The 15,716-nt window shown below is 42.6% G+C and overlaps 1 protein-coding gene across 1 annotated transcript in view; it reads right to left on the reverse strand.

Annotated features, from left to right (window-relative positions):
* OCA2 (OCA2 melanosomal transmembrane protein) overlaps positions 1–14,154 on the reverse strand; it is a 339,630-nt gene extending 325,476 nt beyond the window's left edge. Inside the window, exon 1 of the mRNA XM_032174444.2 lies at positions 13,911–14,154. Coding sequence (XP_032030335.1) covers positions 13,911–14,137 — 227 coding nt within the window. The 5' untranslated portion in view covers positions 14,138–14,154. The remainder of the gene's footprint in view (positions 1–13,910) is intronic.
* Positions 14,155–15,716: the final 1,562 nt, after the last annotated feature.

Here is a 15,716-nt window from a genome sequence, read left to right on the forward strand (position 1 = left end):
TCCTTATCCAGTTTGCCAGTCTGTGTCTTTTGATTGGAGCATTTAGCCCATTTACATTTAACGTTAATATTGTTATGTGTGAATCTGATCCTGTCATTATGATGTTAGTTGGTTATTTTGCTCGTTAGTTGCTATTGTTTCTTCCTAGCCTCGATGGTCTTTACAATTTGGCATGTTTTTGCAGTGGCTGGTACCGGTTGTTCCTTTCCATGTTTAGTGCTTCCTTCAGGAGCTCTTTTAGGGCAGGCCTGGTGGTGACAAAATCACTCAGCGTTTGCTTGTCTGTAAAGTATTTTATTTCTCCTTCACTTATGAAGCTTAGTTTGGCGGGATAGCAAATTCTGGGTTGAAAATTCTTTTCTTTAAGAATGTTGAATATCGGCCCCCACTCTCTTCTGGCTTGTAGAGTTTCTGCTGAGAGATCAGCTGTTAGTCTGATGGGCTTCCCTTTGTGGGTAACCCGACCTTTCTCTCTGGCTGCCCTTAACATTTTTTCCTTCATTTCAACTTTGGTGAATCTGACAATTATGTGTCTTGGAGTTGCCCTTCTCGAGGAGTATCTTTGTGGTGTTCTCTGTATTTCCTGAATCTGAATGCTGGCCTGCCTTGCTAGATTGGGGAAGTTCTCCTGGATAATATCTTGCAGAGTGTTTTCCAACTTGGTTCCATTCTCCCCATCATTTTCAGGTACACCAATCAGACGTAGGTTTGGTCTTTTCACATAGTCCCAAATTTCTCAGAGGCTTTGTTCATTTCTTTTTATTCTTTTTTCTCTAAACTTCCCTTCTCTCTTCATTTCATTCATTTCATCTTCCATCAGCGATACCCTTTCTTCCAGTTGATCGCATCTGCTACTGAGGCTTCTGCAATCTTCGCGTAGTTCTCAAAACTTGGCTTTCAGCTCCTTTAAGCCCTTCTCTCCATTGGTTATTCTAGTTATCCATTCTTCTAATATTTTTTCAAAGTTTTTAACTTCTTTGCTATTGTTTTGAATTTCCTCTCGTAGCTCAGAGTAGTTTGATCGTCTGAAGCCTTCTTCTCTCAACTCATCAAAGTCATCCTCCATCCAGCTTTGTTCCGTTGCTGGTGAGGAACTGCGTTCCTTTGGAGGAGGAGAGGTGCTCTGTTTTTTAGAGTTTCCAGTTTTTTTGTTTTGTTTTTTCCCCATCTTTGTGGTTTTATCTACTTCTTGTTTTTGATGATGGTGATGTACAGATGGGTTTTTGGTGTGGATGTCCTTTCTGTTTGTTAGTTTTCCTTCTACCAGACAGGACCCTCAGCTGCAGGTCTGTTGGAGTTTACTAGAGGTCCACTCCAGACCCTGTTTGGCTGGGTGTCAGCAGCGGTGGCTACAGAACAGCGGATTTTCGTGAGACCACAAATTCAGCTGTCTGATAGTTCATCTGCAAGTTTTGTCTCAGAGGAGTACCCGGTTGAATGAGGTGTCAGTCTGTCCCTACTGGGGGGGGTGCCTCCCAGTTAGGCTGCTCAGAGGTGAGGGACCCACTTTAGGAGGCAGTCTGTCCGTTCTCAGATCTCCAGCTGCGTGCTGGGAGAACCACTACTCTCTTCAAAGCTGTCAGTCAGACAGGGACCTTTAAGTCTGTGGAGGTTCTTGCTGAGTTTTTGTTTGTCTGTGCCCTGCCCCCAGAGGTGGAGCCTATAGAGGCAGGCAGGCCTCCTTGAGCTGTGGTGGGCTCCACCCAGTTTGAGCTTCCTGGCTGCTTTGTTTACCTAAGCAAGCCTGGGCAATGGCGGGCGCCCCTCCCCCAGCCTCGCTGCCGCCTTGCAGCTTGATCTCAGACTGCTGTGCTAGCAATCAGCGAGACTCCGTGGGCACAGGACCCTCCGAGCCAGGTGCGGGACACAATCTCCTAGTGTGCCGTTTTCCAGGCCCGTTGGAAAAGCGCAGTATTGGGGTGGGACTGACCCGATATTCCAGGTGCCGTCTGTTTCCCCTTTCTTTGACTAGGAAAGGGAACTCCCTGACCCCTTGCGCTTCCCGAGTGAGGTAATGCCTCGCCCTGCTTCGGCTCGCGCACAGTGCGCTTCACCGACTGTCCTGCACCCACTGTTAGGCACTCCCTAGTGAGATGAAACCGGTACCTCAAGCAGAAATGCAGAAATCATCCGTCTTCTGTGTCGCTGGGGCTGGGAGCTGTAGACTGGAGCTGTTCCTATTCCGCCATCTTGGCTCTACCCTCGATTAAACAGTTTTAATTGTCCTATCTTCAAGCCTGCTGATTCTTTCTTCTGCCTTCCTAAATCTGCTGTTGAATGCCATTCGTGAGTTTTCATTTCATTTATACTTTTCAGCTCAAGAATTTCTTGTGATTTCTTTATAATTTCTATCTCTTTGTCGATAGGCTCATTTTGTTCCATGGTGTTTTTCTTATTTCCCATATTTATTTGTCCTTTTTTTCCTTTAGCTATCTGAGCATATTTAAGATAGATGTTTTATGGACTTTTTTCAGGAGGTATTAATATGATGTCTGGGCTTCCTCAAGGATGGAAAGAAACAAATTCATTTAAAGGATTTAAATGAATTTGTTTCTTTGTATGTCTTGGGGTTTTTTTTTTTTTTATCATTGTTGTTGAAACACTTTGTTGTTGGTGGCAGTGGTTGCTGTTGTTGTCACTGTTATTAAATGCTGTAGCAGTCCATTGGTTTAGGTACTTTTCCAAACTATTTTTCCAAGGACTTTATCCCTTTTCATGTCTCTGTTTCCTAACATCATGTTCAGCTAATGTTTTGACAGAGATTTTCTTCAATACCAGGAGCTTTTACAAGCAAACCAGAAAAAGAGAAAACACACAAAACCAAAGAAGCAAACACCTTTCCCAGTCTTTGCAAAGTGGCTCTGATGGAGCACTTCATCAACAATTATCAAGTCTCCCATTGAGACTAAGATTAAGCTTGAGGTGAAAATTTAGGGTTTTCTATGGTCTTTTCTGAGCATGCATCTCACCCTAATTATGTATGTGGCTTTCTAAATTCATCCACACACAGGTACTTTTGAGTATCCTAAGTTCCCAAGGAATCTCCTACAGCTTTTGCACCTAGGTGTTAGGCAGTCTATTGTATGCCTCTATCAGTATGCATCTGCCCTAGGCCTCTATAGTTTGTCAGACTCCCTGACAGTATCTTCAAGCAATGCCCATCACTTTTCCAGCTTATGTTCTGAGTTAGGCAAAACAGAGCTCAGAGTCTTGAGTCAATCCTTCAGTGAGCCCACAGACAAATCAGAGCAAATGCAATAATTTACAGTTTCCACAACTCTTAGTGCTGGTTCTAAGAGTTTCTGCTTGTTTTCAACGTTTCTGGGGGTCGAATAAGAGCTTGGAACTGCTCACTTTGCCATTTTGCCATCACTATTCCTCTGCAGTAAGTCATTGCTTTGGGGATTATTTTGTATCTAAAGATAAATTAGGAGGAAACTGTCATCTTAATTATGTTGTTTTCCTATCCATGAACATTGAAGGCTCTCTATTTATCTAAATCTTCTTTAAGTTCTCTCAGCAATATTTTGTGTTGTTCAATTATGAGTCTTGCACTTCTTTTATTAAATTTAACCCTAAAAATGTGATTCTTCTTAATGCTTTTGTGAATGAAACAGTTTTCTTAATTTTATTTTCAGATTATTCATTACTAACATATAAAGACAATTAGTTTTTGTATGTTGATTTATAAAACTGTTTTTATTCACAGACATGATTATTTACTTAGAAAATCCCCCACAAAAAAATCTACAAACAAAAACGTTGCTATACTTAATAAGTTACTTTAGCAAGTTTGCAGAACACAGGATCAATGTACAAAAATCAATTCTGTTTTATGTACTAACATTGAACAAGTGTAAATTGATGTTTTAAAACACCACCAAAAAATGAGCCATTTGGAGATAAATCTTACAAAATATGTCCAACACCTATCCACTAAAAACTATAAAATTTTGCTGAGAGAAATTAAATAATACTTAAATAAATGGAAAGATAAGCCATGTTCCTAGAGCAGAAGATTCAATATTTGAAACCAAAAATAAAATTCTAAGCCCCCTCAACCAACTAAAGGGAATCCTCCCCTTGGCCAAGGGAGTTTCAAAGAAACCTGAACAATCAGTTCCAGCCATGATGGGAAAGGGGGGTGGGAGGCGTTAGATATGCCTCATTATACTCTCCTCCCCTTGGAATTCAGGCACAGCCGATTAGCATTAACATTTAAAACAGAGACATTAAAACTGATGAAGCAGACTCGTAGCAATAAGATACCAAATTCCAACCTGACCCTAATATAGCGTCACATGACAGAGAGCAGACCCTAAAAGAAAAGTATTTTGCCCCAAAATATATTTCTTTGACACATTTTTAATGGCCCTACAAAGCTGTCTCTTGTGGAGGCAATCTACATTCTGTAGAGAATCCCCTTCCCTTTCTGATCCTGAAGAGATTAGGCGAGAGTCTAGCACCTTTTACAGGTCTAAACAGGAGACATTTGCATCTATTGCATCTAAAGGTGGCCACCTATGAGATTTCATCTACTTAAAAAGAACTTTGGTCTCTACAACCTTATCCTAACCCAGACATTCCTTTCTATTGATTCCATGGCTTAGATAATAACTTAATTCTTTCAACCAATTGCCAATCAAAAAATATTTTAATCTACCTACAACCTGTAAACCCCCATTTCAAGTTGTCCCACCTTTCTGGATCAAACCAATGTGTACCTTACGTGTATTGATTGATGTCTGCCTGTAACTTTTGTCTCCGTAAAATGTATAAAATCAAGCTGTAACCTCGGACCTCCTGGGGTTGTGCCCACAGGTCACGGTCCTCACATTTGGCTCAAAATAAATCTATTCAAATATTTTACAGTGTTTGGCTTTTCTCATCAACAATATTATTAAGATGTCAACTCTCCATAAATTCATCTTATAGACTCAATGCCATTCCAATAAAAATCCTACCAGGATCTTCTCTTTCTCTTTCTTTGTTAATCTAGCTAGGAGTTTATCAATCTTACTTAATTTTTGAAGGACAAACTTGGTTTCATTGATCTTTTGTATGGATTTTTGCATCTCAGTTTCATTAAGTTCTTCTCTAATTTTAATTATTTCTTTGGATTAGTTTGTTCCTTTCTCTCTAGTTCCTTTAGGCATAAAGTTAGATTGTTAATTTGGGACCTTTCTAACTTCTTGATTAAGGCATTTAGGGCTACAATCTTTCTTCTTAATGCTGCATCTCAGAGATTTTTGAAGATTATGTCCTTTTTTCATTAATTTTAAAGAATTATTTTTTATTTCTACCTTAATTTTCATGTTCACTCAGGACTTATTCAGGAGTAAGTTGTTTAATTTCCATGTATTTTTGTGGTTTTCCGAGATCTTATTGTATTTATTTCTATTTTCATTGCACTATGGTCTCAGAGTGTGCTTGGTATGATTTCAATTTCTTTTGAATTTATTGAAACTTGCTTTATGACTGAGAATGTGGTCAATCGTAGAATATGTTCCATATGCAGATGGGAAGAATGTATCTTCTGTGGTTGTTGGAGTGTTCTGCAGATGTCTATTAGGTCCAACTGGTCAAGTGTTGAGTTTAAGTCCAGAGTTTTTTGGTTAGTTTTTTGACTTGGTGATCTATCTAACACTGTCAATAGGGTATTGAAATCTCCCACTATTATTGTGTGGTTCTGTAAGTCTTTTTACAGCTGAAGAAGTTGTTTTATGAATCTGGGGGCTACACGGTTGAGTGCACAAATATTTAGGATAGTTAAGGTTTCTGATTGGATCGTATCCTTACTATGTAATGCCCTTCATTGTCCTTCTTAATTTTTATTGGCTTAAAGACTGTTTTATCTGATATAAGAATAGAGACTCCTGCTCTTTTTTATTTCCATTTGCATGGTAGATTTTACTCCACCCTTTTATTTTGAGCCTGTGGGTGTCGTTACATGTGAGAAAGAGAAGATCCAAATAAACACAATCAGAAATGACAAAATGACATTACAACTGATCCCACAGGATTACAAAAGATCTTCAGAGACGAGTATGAATAACTCTATGTACATAAATTATAAAATCTAGAGGAAATGGATAAATTCCTGGAAGCACACAATCTCCCAAGACTCAATTAGGAAGAGATTGAAAACCTGAATAAACCAGTATCAACATCTGAAAGAACCTATCAACCAAAAAAAGCCCTGGGCCAGATGGATTAATAGCCAAATTCTACCAGAAGTACAAAGAAGAACTGATATCAATACTACTCAAACTATTCCAAAAAATTAAGAAGGAGGGGCTCTGCCCCAACTCACTCTATTAAGCCAACATCAGCCTGATACCAAAATCTGGCAGAGACACAATGAAAAGAGAAAACTTCAGAACAATATCCCTCATGAACATAGATGTGGAAGTCCTTGACAAAATACTAGCAAATAAAATCAAGTAGCACATCAGAAAGTTAATATGCCACAATCAAGTAGGCTTTATTCCTGTGACGCAAGACTGTTTCAATGTAGACAAATCCATAAATGTGCTTCACCACATAAACAGAATCAAAAGCAAAACTGTATGATCATCTCAATACATGCAGGAAAAGCTTTGGATAAAATCCAACAGCCCCTCATGATGAAAATCCTCAACAGACTAGGCACTGAAGGAACATACCTCATAATACTGAGAGCCATCTATGACAAACCTACAGCCAGCATCATACTGAATGGGCAAAAGCTCAAACCATTCCCCTTGAGAGCTGGAACAAGACAAGGATGCACATTTTCACCACTCCTATTCAACAGAGTACTAGAAATTCTAGCCAAAGCAGTCAGGCAAGAGGAAAAAGTAATAGCCATCCAAATAAGAAAAGAGGAAGTCAAGCTATCTCTCCTCATGGACAATATGATCCTGTACTTAGAAAATCCTAAAGACTCCTAGAATTGATAAATGACTTTAGTAAAATTTCAAGATGCACAATCAATGTGCAAAAATCAGCAGCATTTCTATACAGCAATAAAGTCCAGACTGGGAGTGAAATGAAGAACACAATCCCACTTACACTAGCCACAAAGAAAATGAAACACCTAGGAATACAGCTAACCAGGGAGTTGAAAGATTTCTATAAGCACTACAAAACATTGCTGAAAGAAATCAGAGATGACACAAATAAACAGAAAAACATTTCATGCTCATGGACTGGAATAATCAATATCATAAAAATGTCCATACTGCCCAAAGCAATGTACAGATTCAATGCTATTCCTATGAAACTACCAACGTTCTTTACAGATTTAGAAAAAAACACTATTCTAAAATCTATATGGAACCAAAAAAAGAGACCAAATTGCCAAAGCAATCTTAAAGCAAAAAGGACACAGCTGGAGGCATCATGCTACCCAACTTCAAACTACACAATAGAGCCACGGAAACCAAACAGCTTGGTACTGGCACAAAAACAGACACACAGACCAATGGAACAGAATAGAAAACTCATAAATAAAACCTGACACCTACATCTATCTGATCTTTGACATGGCCAATATGAATAAACAATGAGGAAAGGACTCCCTATTCAATAAATGGTGCTGGGATAACTGGCTAGCCACATGCAGAAGATTGAAGCTGGACCCCTACCTTTCACCATATATAAAAAGTAACGCAAAATAGATTAAAGATTTAAATATAAGACCTCAAACTATAGAAATCCTGGAAGACAACTTAGGAAATACTCTTCTTGACATCAGCCTTGCCAAATAATTTTTGGCTAAGTCCCCAAGAGCAATTGTAACAAAAATTGACAAGTGGGACCTAATTAAACTCAAGAGCTTCTGCACAGCAACATGAACTACCAACAGGGTAAACAGGACAACCTACAGAATGAGAGAAGATACTCACAAACTATGCATCTGACAAAGGCCTAATATCCGGAATCGATAAGGAACTTAAACAAATCAACAAGCAAAAAACAAGTAACCCCGGCCGGGCACAGTGGCTCACGCCTGTAATCCTAGCACTTTGGGAGGCTGAAGCGGGTGGATCCCGAGGTCAGGAGATGGAGACCATCCTGGCTAACACGGTGAAACCCCGTCTCTACTAAAAATACAAAAAAATTAGCTGTGTGTGGTGGCAGGCGCCTGTAGTCCTGGTGAAATTATATCTCAATTAAAAATACATAAAATAATAGTTTTGAGCAATCTGCAACAGCACTGATAGTGTTTACAACATTGTTACATTTAAGAAACTACAAAGCAAGAGATACACTCTGAGCACAATTATGTAAAAATTTGTATTATGGCCTGGCGCGGTGGCTCACGCTTGTAATCCCAGCACTTTGGGAGGCCGAGGCGGGCAGATCACGAGGTCAGGAGATCCAGACCACGGTGAAACCCCGTCTCTACTAAAAATACAAAAAAAATTAGCCGTGTGTGGTGGCAGGCGCCTGTAGTCCCAGCTACTCGGAGAGGCTGAGGCAGGAGAATGGCGTGAACCCGGGAGGCGGAGCTTGCAGTGAGCCGAGATCGCGCCACTGCACTCCAGCCTGGGTGACAGAGCGAGACTCTGTCTCAAAAGAAAAAAAAAAAAAAAAAACTTGTATTACATATGGGAAAGACCAGAAGGGAATGCAGATAAATGCAAGCAGACAGTAATGATTGTGTTAGGGGCACGATGCTGTGTTCTCCCTTCGACCTCCAAATTTTCAGCAGTATATTCATTTTCACTTGATAATAATGAAATACAGTAACCAATCGATGACAGATGTAAACGCTGTCTTAAAATAATTTATCTTCATTATTTTTAACATATTCTCTCTAATTTGCTTCCCTGTCCAACCTGCCATCAAATATATTCCTGCTAAGTGGAAGACCGAAAGCTAATTAGCTAATTTTGAAAGGGCAAATTTTAAGGTCAATTAATACCTGATTTGTGAAAACAATTAGAAAAAAATAATTACATTTTCCACTGATCAGAAATAAACCTTCCCACACAATCTTGCCTTTAAAAAAAATAGATAATTTAAGTCTGTCAATCCGACAACCAATTGTATTTAAGTACATCTGTCATTCTTACATACTATTTTGGAGATACAAAAAAATTGATTCAAAATTTTCTGAGATTTAATTAGGCAAAGTGAATGGGAAAGAGAGAGTGGAGAGAGTGGGGAAGTCTGCGTGTCACTCTGTGCTTAATTTTTTTTTTTTTTGAGGATGCAAAAGTGGAAACCCCTGATAAAACCATCAGATCTTGTGAAACTTATTCACTATTATAAGAACAGTATGGAGGAAACCGCCCCCTTGATTCAAACTATCCCACTGGTTCCATCCCACAACCCATGGGAATTATGGGAGTACAATTCAAGATGAGATTTGGGTGAGGCCACAGAGCCAGACCATATCACATCTTTTTTTTTTTTTTTTTTTTTTTTGAGACAGAGTTTCTCACTTGTTGCCCAGGCTGTAGTACAATGGTGCGATCTCAGCTTACTGCAACCTCAGCCTTCCAGATACAAGTGATTCTCCTGCCTCAGCCTCCCGAGTAGCTGGGATTATAGGCACGTGCCACCAGGCCCAGATAATTCTGTATTTTTAGTAGAGAAGGGGTTTCTCTATGTTGGTCAGGCTGGTCTTGAACTCCAGACCTCAGGTGATCCACCTGCCTCAGCCTCCCAAAGTGCTGGGATTACAGGCGTGAGCCACCGCACCCAGCCCTGTGCTTACTTTTTTATGAATAAAATTAGCATATTAGATTAAAAAATTCATCTTTAATTTGGCAATTTTGTTTGTTCCATGTCATTACGATTGTATGGACAAGACGTATTCCTCTAACAAAAGGGTAGAAGTCCTCAGCTAGGACGGGGGAAACAGCCTTGAGGAATGCCCAGCAGCGTTCCAGGGCTGGACATACAGAGCATGCGCAGGGTCCCAAAGACAAGAGTTGAGGTGCCCAGAGAATGAAGTCTGCTTTCTCCATACGTCTTTGTGGTTGGTTCCCTCTGTTATAGGAGTATTGCTAAAGGAGGGTAAAACTGTGACTCACGTCCCAATATAAAATGAATGCAGGTCAATATTTTGTTTAACTCATCAATTAGAAGACACTGATAAGATGCAAAAACCATACATACATGGGCAATTAGAAATGCTGAATTGGGCCGGAAGCAGTGGCTCATGCCTATAATCCCAGCACTTTTGGAGGCCGAGGCGGGTGATCACGAGGTCAGGAGATCGAGACCATCCTGGCCAACATGGTGAAACTCCGTCTCTACTAAATATACAAAAATTAGCCGGATGTGGTGGCGAGTGCCTGTAGTCCCAGCTACTCGGGAGGCTGAGGCAGGAGAATCGCCTGAACCTGGGAGGCGGAGGTTGCAGTGAGCTGAGATTTCACCACTGCACTCCAGCCTGGGTGACAATGTTGAATTGAACTTACAAATAAATGCAAAACTAGACAATGCATTCCACGGACACAATCCAACTTTACTTCTAGGGAAAAGAGTCATTTGCATTATTGTCAGCTTTCTGATCAGTTGCAAACAGTGAAAGATGCAGATAACCTGGAAGGACTCCAGACCTCCCTTCACTTCCTATAAAAGACACCAATCATCTTTGCATTCCATTTCCAACTTTTTCACAACAATTTCCTTCATCACTATTCATCTCTGGGGTTGGTGGTGCCTGAGTGGCTCCCAGGAATTGGCCTGCTGCTACTCACACCCTCCAGCAATCCTATCCCTGAGTGTGGGCTGGACCTAGTGACTGGCTTCTAACCAACAGAATACAGAAGAAGAGATGGTGTCACTCCATGATTAGATCACAAAAGACTGTCCCTTGTGCCTGCCCAGATGGAGCGGGCCCCTGGCAATGAGCTAAGGTGGCCTCCAGTCAACAGCCAGCAAGGAACCGAGGCCATCCATCCAACAGCCCAGGAAGAACCACACCCGGCCAGCAACCACACAGATGAGCTCAGAAGCGGACCCTGCTCCAGCTGAACACTGAGATGCTACGGCTCTAGCTGACAACTTGTCCCAGCCTGTGAAGACCCTGAGCAGAGGACCTAGCTCAGCAGTGCCCAGATTTCTGACCCATGAAACTGAGAAAATAAATATGTACTCTTTTAAGCTGCTAAGTTTGGGAGAAATTTGTTACCTGGCAATAGATCCTGAATTCACTCTTCCTTCCAGCTTTCTTTATATGTATATCCTGCCTTGTTTCACACAGATTTTAATCATTTTAAGAAAATACCTTGCAATCAGTTTGTGCACAGGTGATGTAACTGACCCAAGAAATTGCGCCTGAGCTGCCTGGGAGCCAAAGGGAAAAGGGGACACGGCAGGCTACAGCCTCTGCCTGCTTCTCTCCTGCACAAACGACAGAAAACCTGGCTGCAAGGGGATGTTTCCCAGAGAGCTAAAACATAGGCCAGTACAGTCCCCCAAATTACCTTTTCAACACAGTCTGAAGCAATCTGTTTGTGGCATCTCATAGTGTTCTTTCGTTCTGCTCATTCTCTTCACAACTGAACCAGTAACAGATGAGTTCAACTTCACGAAGCCTAAGGGGTTTGCTGGTTTCCACATACCTGAGACTCCCACCTATGCTAGGTTCAAAGACTTACATCTTCTCTCTAATAAGAATACTGTTTTCTTTTTCATTTTCTGCCTATTTTCATGAAACAGGAAGGGCAAAATGTAATAAAACCCTTCAGTAACCTTTAGCCTGAGACAGGAGTGTGCTGTTTCAGGGACCTCGCCTAGGTGCATGTGCACAACAGCCTGTGCCCTCCACACTCAGACATTCACACCAGTAAGCCCCTCCCCTGAGATCCCTCACCGTGGGTGGGATGGGCCAACAGGCCATTCTCCTCATGGTGCTGAGAGCTGCCCCTTGGGGCTGCGGTTCTCTGTTGCTCCTCCTCCTGGGAGAAGCTCTGCATGGGAGGTGCTGCTCACTCATGAGGGCTCATGCCTGCGGACAAGGGTGGCACCTTCTGGCATCTCCACACTCAGCCTAGGTAGTTGCCAGTGCCATCCTGACACCCCCCTCCCCGTGCCCTGGGCAGGCTGTGGGGTCAGGGCACCCTCAGCCCTCCCTTCACTGGACCACCACACCTGCCAGCTCCTGCCCCCATGTGCCTGCGCCTGTCAGCACCTCTCCACGCCCTCCTTCCTCCACCACCTGGAATCCTGCCTGGCTGCCCAGGGCCTCCTGCCTGTGGAGCTCATGACAGGCCCCAGTCTGCCCCTGGTACACCATACATCGAAGCAAGAAGTGAGGTCAAAGAACTTGGAACATATGTTCTTCTGGTTTTCCCAATTCTTGTCTCACTGGAAGCTGAACATTAGCCTTCCATCACTCACATCCTGGCTGGGACAATCCTGCTGCCTCATCTGCCTCCCCATGCGCAGGCCACACAGTCCTTCCGGCCATATTAGACACTTCCCAACAAACCACTCTTTAAAGAAAAGGAAAAGGCAAGCCTCTCGCTGGGAGAAGATCCTGCAACATGGGACCAGAGAAGGTTAATACTCAAACTATTCAATATGAATCTGGGGGGAACAGACACATTCAGTGTATAACAGAGAACATTTGCTGCAGGCTGTTTTTAATAGCACACACTGGGGGGATGAGGAGCAGAAACTGAAAAGCCGCCAACAGGAGAACATGTGTGAATGGTAGCATGTTCACATAATGAAATTCTATGCAAGGAGTTCACACGAATGAACGAGAGCTATAGGCATCAGCACAGAGAAACCTCAAAACACGTTGCCAAAGAGAGCAACTCAAAGTTTCACCACTTGCAAAAGGACAGCATAGACTATAAGTCAATAGAAACATGCAGTGAAAGTATGAGCACACACGCTGGGGAGCTCCCCCTGGAGCGGGCAGGATGACAGCAGCAGCATGCACCACACCCGCATGCAATTCTGTGGTGCTTTGTTAAAGGCTGGAGAGACCATCAGTACTGCAGGGGTCGGGGCTCTGGCTGTGGGAAAGAGGATTCTCAGATCTGCCATGTAATCGATATGGCCCAACAAAGACAGGCAGAGACACCCACTCATAGGATGCTGCTTTTCTCATTACAAGGACATCTGTGTGAACTGCAAATTATGGGTTTGCAGTATAAGCACTGACATGTAAAAACCATTCATTGTCTTTACGTAAGTAAATATTTAAAGATGTATCAAATTTTTTCTTAAAGAATGAAATCATGTCTTTTGCAGCAACATAGATGTAGCTAGAGGCCATTATCCAAGTGAATTAACCCAGGAACAGGAAACCAAATACCGCATATTCTCATGACAAGTGGGCGCTAACCCCCGGGTGCGCATGGACATAAAGAAGGCAGCAGGGGACACTTGGACCACACAGGGGCAGGAGGAGGGAGGGTGGAAAAGTAACTATTGGGTACCATGCTGACTACCCGGGTGATCAGTCGTACCTGAAACCTCAGCATCACACAATATACCCAGGTAACAAACCTGCACATTTAACCCCTGAATCTAAAATAAAAGTTGAAATTATTTTTAAATTTCCTTTTATGTAAATTCTGACTTTTCTGACATGAAAAACAATACTCAGTTAATTCACTTGCTATACGTATAGAAATAAAGCATGCCCTAGGAGACATATGCTTTCCAAAATTGCAGAATAATTACAATACCTTAAATAATATATTAAGTGTTAAGTCTTCATGCTACAAACTCTCTTTTCTATTTTTATTATCTTTTGGAGCTAAATTAAGTTTATCATATTTTACAAATATCAGTCATCAAAAACTAAGTCAGGAAAGTGATCTAATGCTGGAAAAATTCTTGCAAAATTTCTGGAAATTTTTCCCACAACAAACGTGGGGGAACAATGCTCATGGAAACCCAATCTGTGTGAAGTCCACATTTACAAGATGGCACTATTTTAAACTCACCTCCCTTTTGTGAGAAATGAAGCAAACTCCTGGCCTGCAGGAGCCCAAGAGCTCTGCCCAGTGGTCCCGCTGGGGCAGGAGTGTGAGGGGTCAGCCCTGCCGGCTCCCCGCAGAAGCCTGCGCTTGCCGGCTGCAAGTTCAGTGAGTCCAGTGGGCACGGACGTCTGCAGGAGCTCCACTGCCGGCGCGCCCGAGTACTGCCTGCCGTCTCTGCCCTCCAGATGCATGCTCCACTACCAGTCTTCTCTCTAGGGCAGCCAAAAAGAAACCACTCTTGATGAAACGCACATTGGGACTAACGTTTGCACCTTGGGAGTCCGTACAATAGGAAGGTTGCTTCTACGGAGGTGGTCCCAGAGTTCCAGCATCCTAACCACGCAACAGCATTTCACACTAGTGAGAAGTGAAGCCAGCCGGACTTCCTGGGTGGAGTAGGGACTTGGAAAACTTTTCAGTCTAGCTAAAGGATTGTAAATGCACCAATCAGCACTCTGTGTCTAGCTAAAGGATTGTAAATGCACCAATCAGCACTCTCTAAAATGGACCAATCAGCACTCTGTAAAGTGGACCAATCAGCACACTGTAAAGTAGACCAATCAGCACTCTGTAAAACAGACCAATCAGCAGGACGTGGGCAGGGACAAATAAGGGAATAAAAAGCTGGCCACCCCCCAACCTGCTGGACTCGCCTTCTAGTCTGTGAGTGCTTTTGTTCTTCACAGTAAATCTTGCTGCTGCTCGCTCTTTGGGTCTGTGCCACCTTTAAGAGCTGTAACACTCAGTGCGAAGGTGTGCAGCATCATTCTTGAAGTCAGCGAAACCAAGAACCCACCAGAAGGAACCACCTCTGGACACCCTAGCAATGGCCTAAGTAGTTCAGCAACAGAGAGCTAGTTAAGTAAATTGTGATGTGTGCGCAGCATGAAATTCTGTGCTACGTTAAAAATGATCTAAGAGATGGTTCTTGCTATCGGGAAATGCTAAAGATGTGGAAAGAGGCCGGGCGCGGTGGCTCAACGCTTGTAATCCCAGCACTTTGGGAGGCCGAGGCGGGCGGATCACGAGGTCAGGAGATCGAGACCACGGTGAAACCCCGTCTCTACTGAAAATACAAAAAATTAGCCGGGCGTGGTGGCGGGCGCCTGTAGTCCCAGCTACTCGGAGAGGCTGAGGCAGGAGAATGGCGTGAACCCGGGAGGCGGAGCTTGCAGTGAGCCGAGATTGCGCCACTGCACTCCAGCCTGGGCGACAGAGCGAGACTCCGTCTCAAAAAAAAAAAAAAGATGTGGAAAGAATAAGGACAAGTGGTACACTGATTTTTTTTGAACTAAATATGTATAAATTACATACATACCACAGAGGCCCAAAAAACACACCCTCCAAAACATGGCTACTTCTGGATGGCGAAAGTGCCCACGGGGGTCCTTTTCCTTTGGTTTTTGTCTCTTCTATGATTTTCATATTTTTTGCGTTTAGCAAATTAATACTTTTCTGGTGAGAATATAATACCTACGATAAAAGTAAGAACTATTCCTATACTTGTAAAGTTATGCTGTCCTACTTTGGGGCTTATATTTCAAACCACTTACCATTTTATTTTTTACATTTTGAAGCATCCTACAGCACCAGAAATGACCTTTGGCCTTGCAGCTGCTTAGTTTGCTGTCCAGGGTTGCCGTGAAGCCAGGACTGACTGTGCACTTTGGCCAAGCAGGATTTCTGGTGCTGAGATGCAGAGGCACGTGCTGGGGCTGGAGTTAGCACAGTAGTGTGTCACCACTCCTAATCGCCTGTTTTCACATAGTT

The sequence above is a fragment of the Hylobates moloch genome, unplaced genomic scaffold (genome assembly GCF_009828535.3).
Source record: "Hylobates moloch isolate HMO894 unplaced genomic scaffold, HMol_V3 SCAFFOLD_14, whole genome shotgun sequence".
NCBI lineage: Eukaryota > Metazoa > Chordata > Mammalia > Primates > Hylobatidae > Hylobates > Hylobates moloch.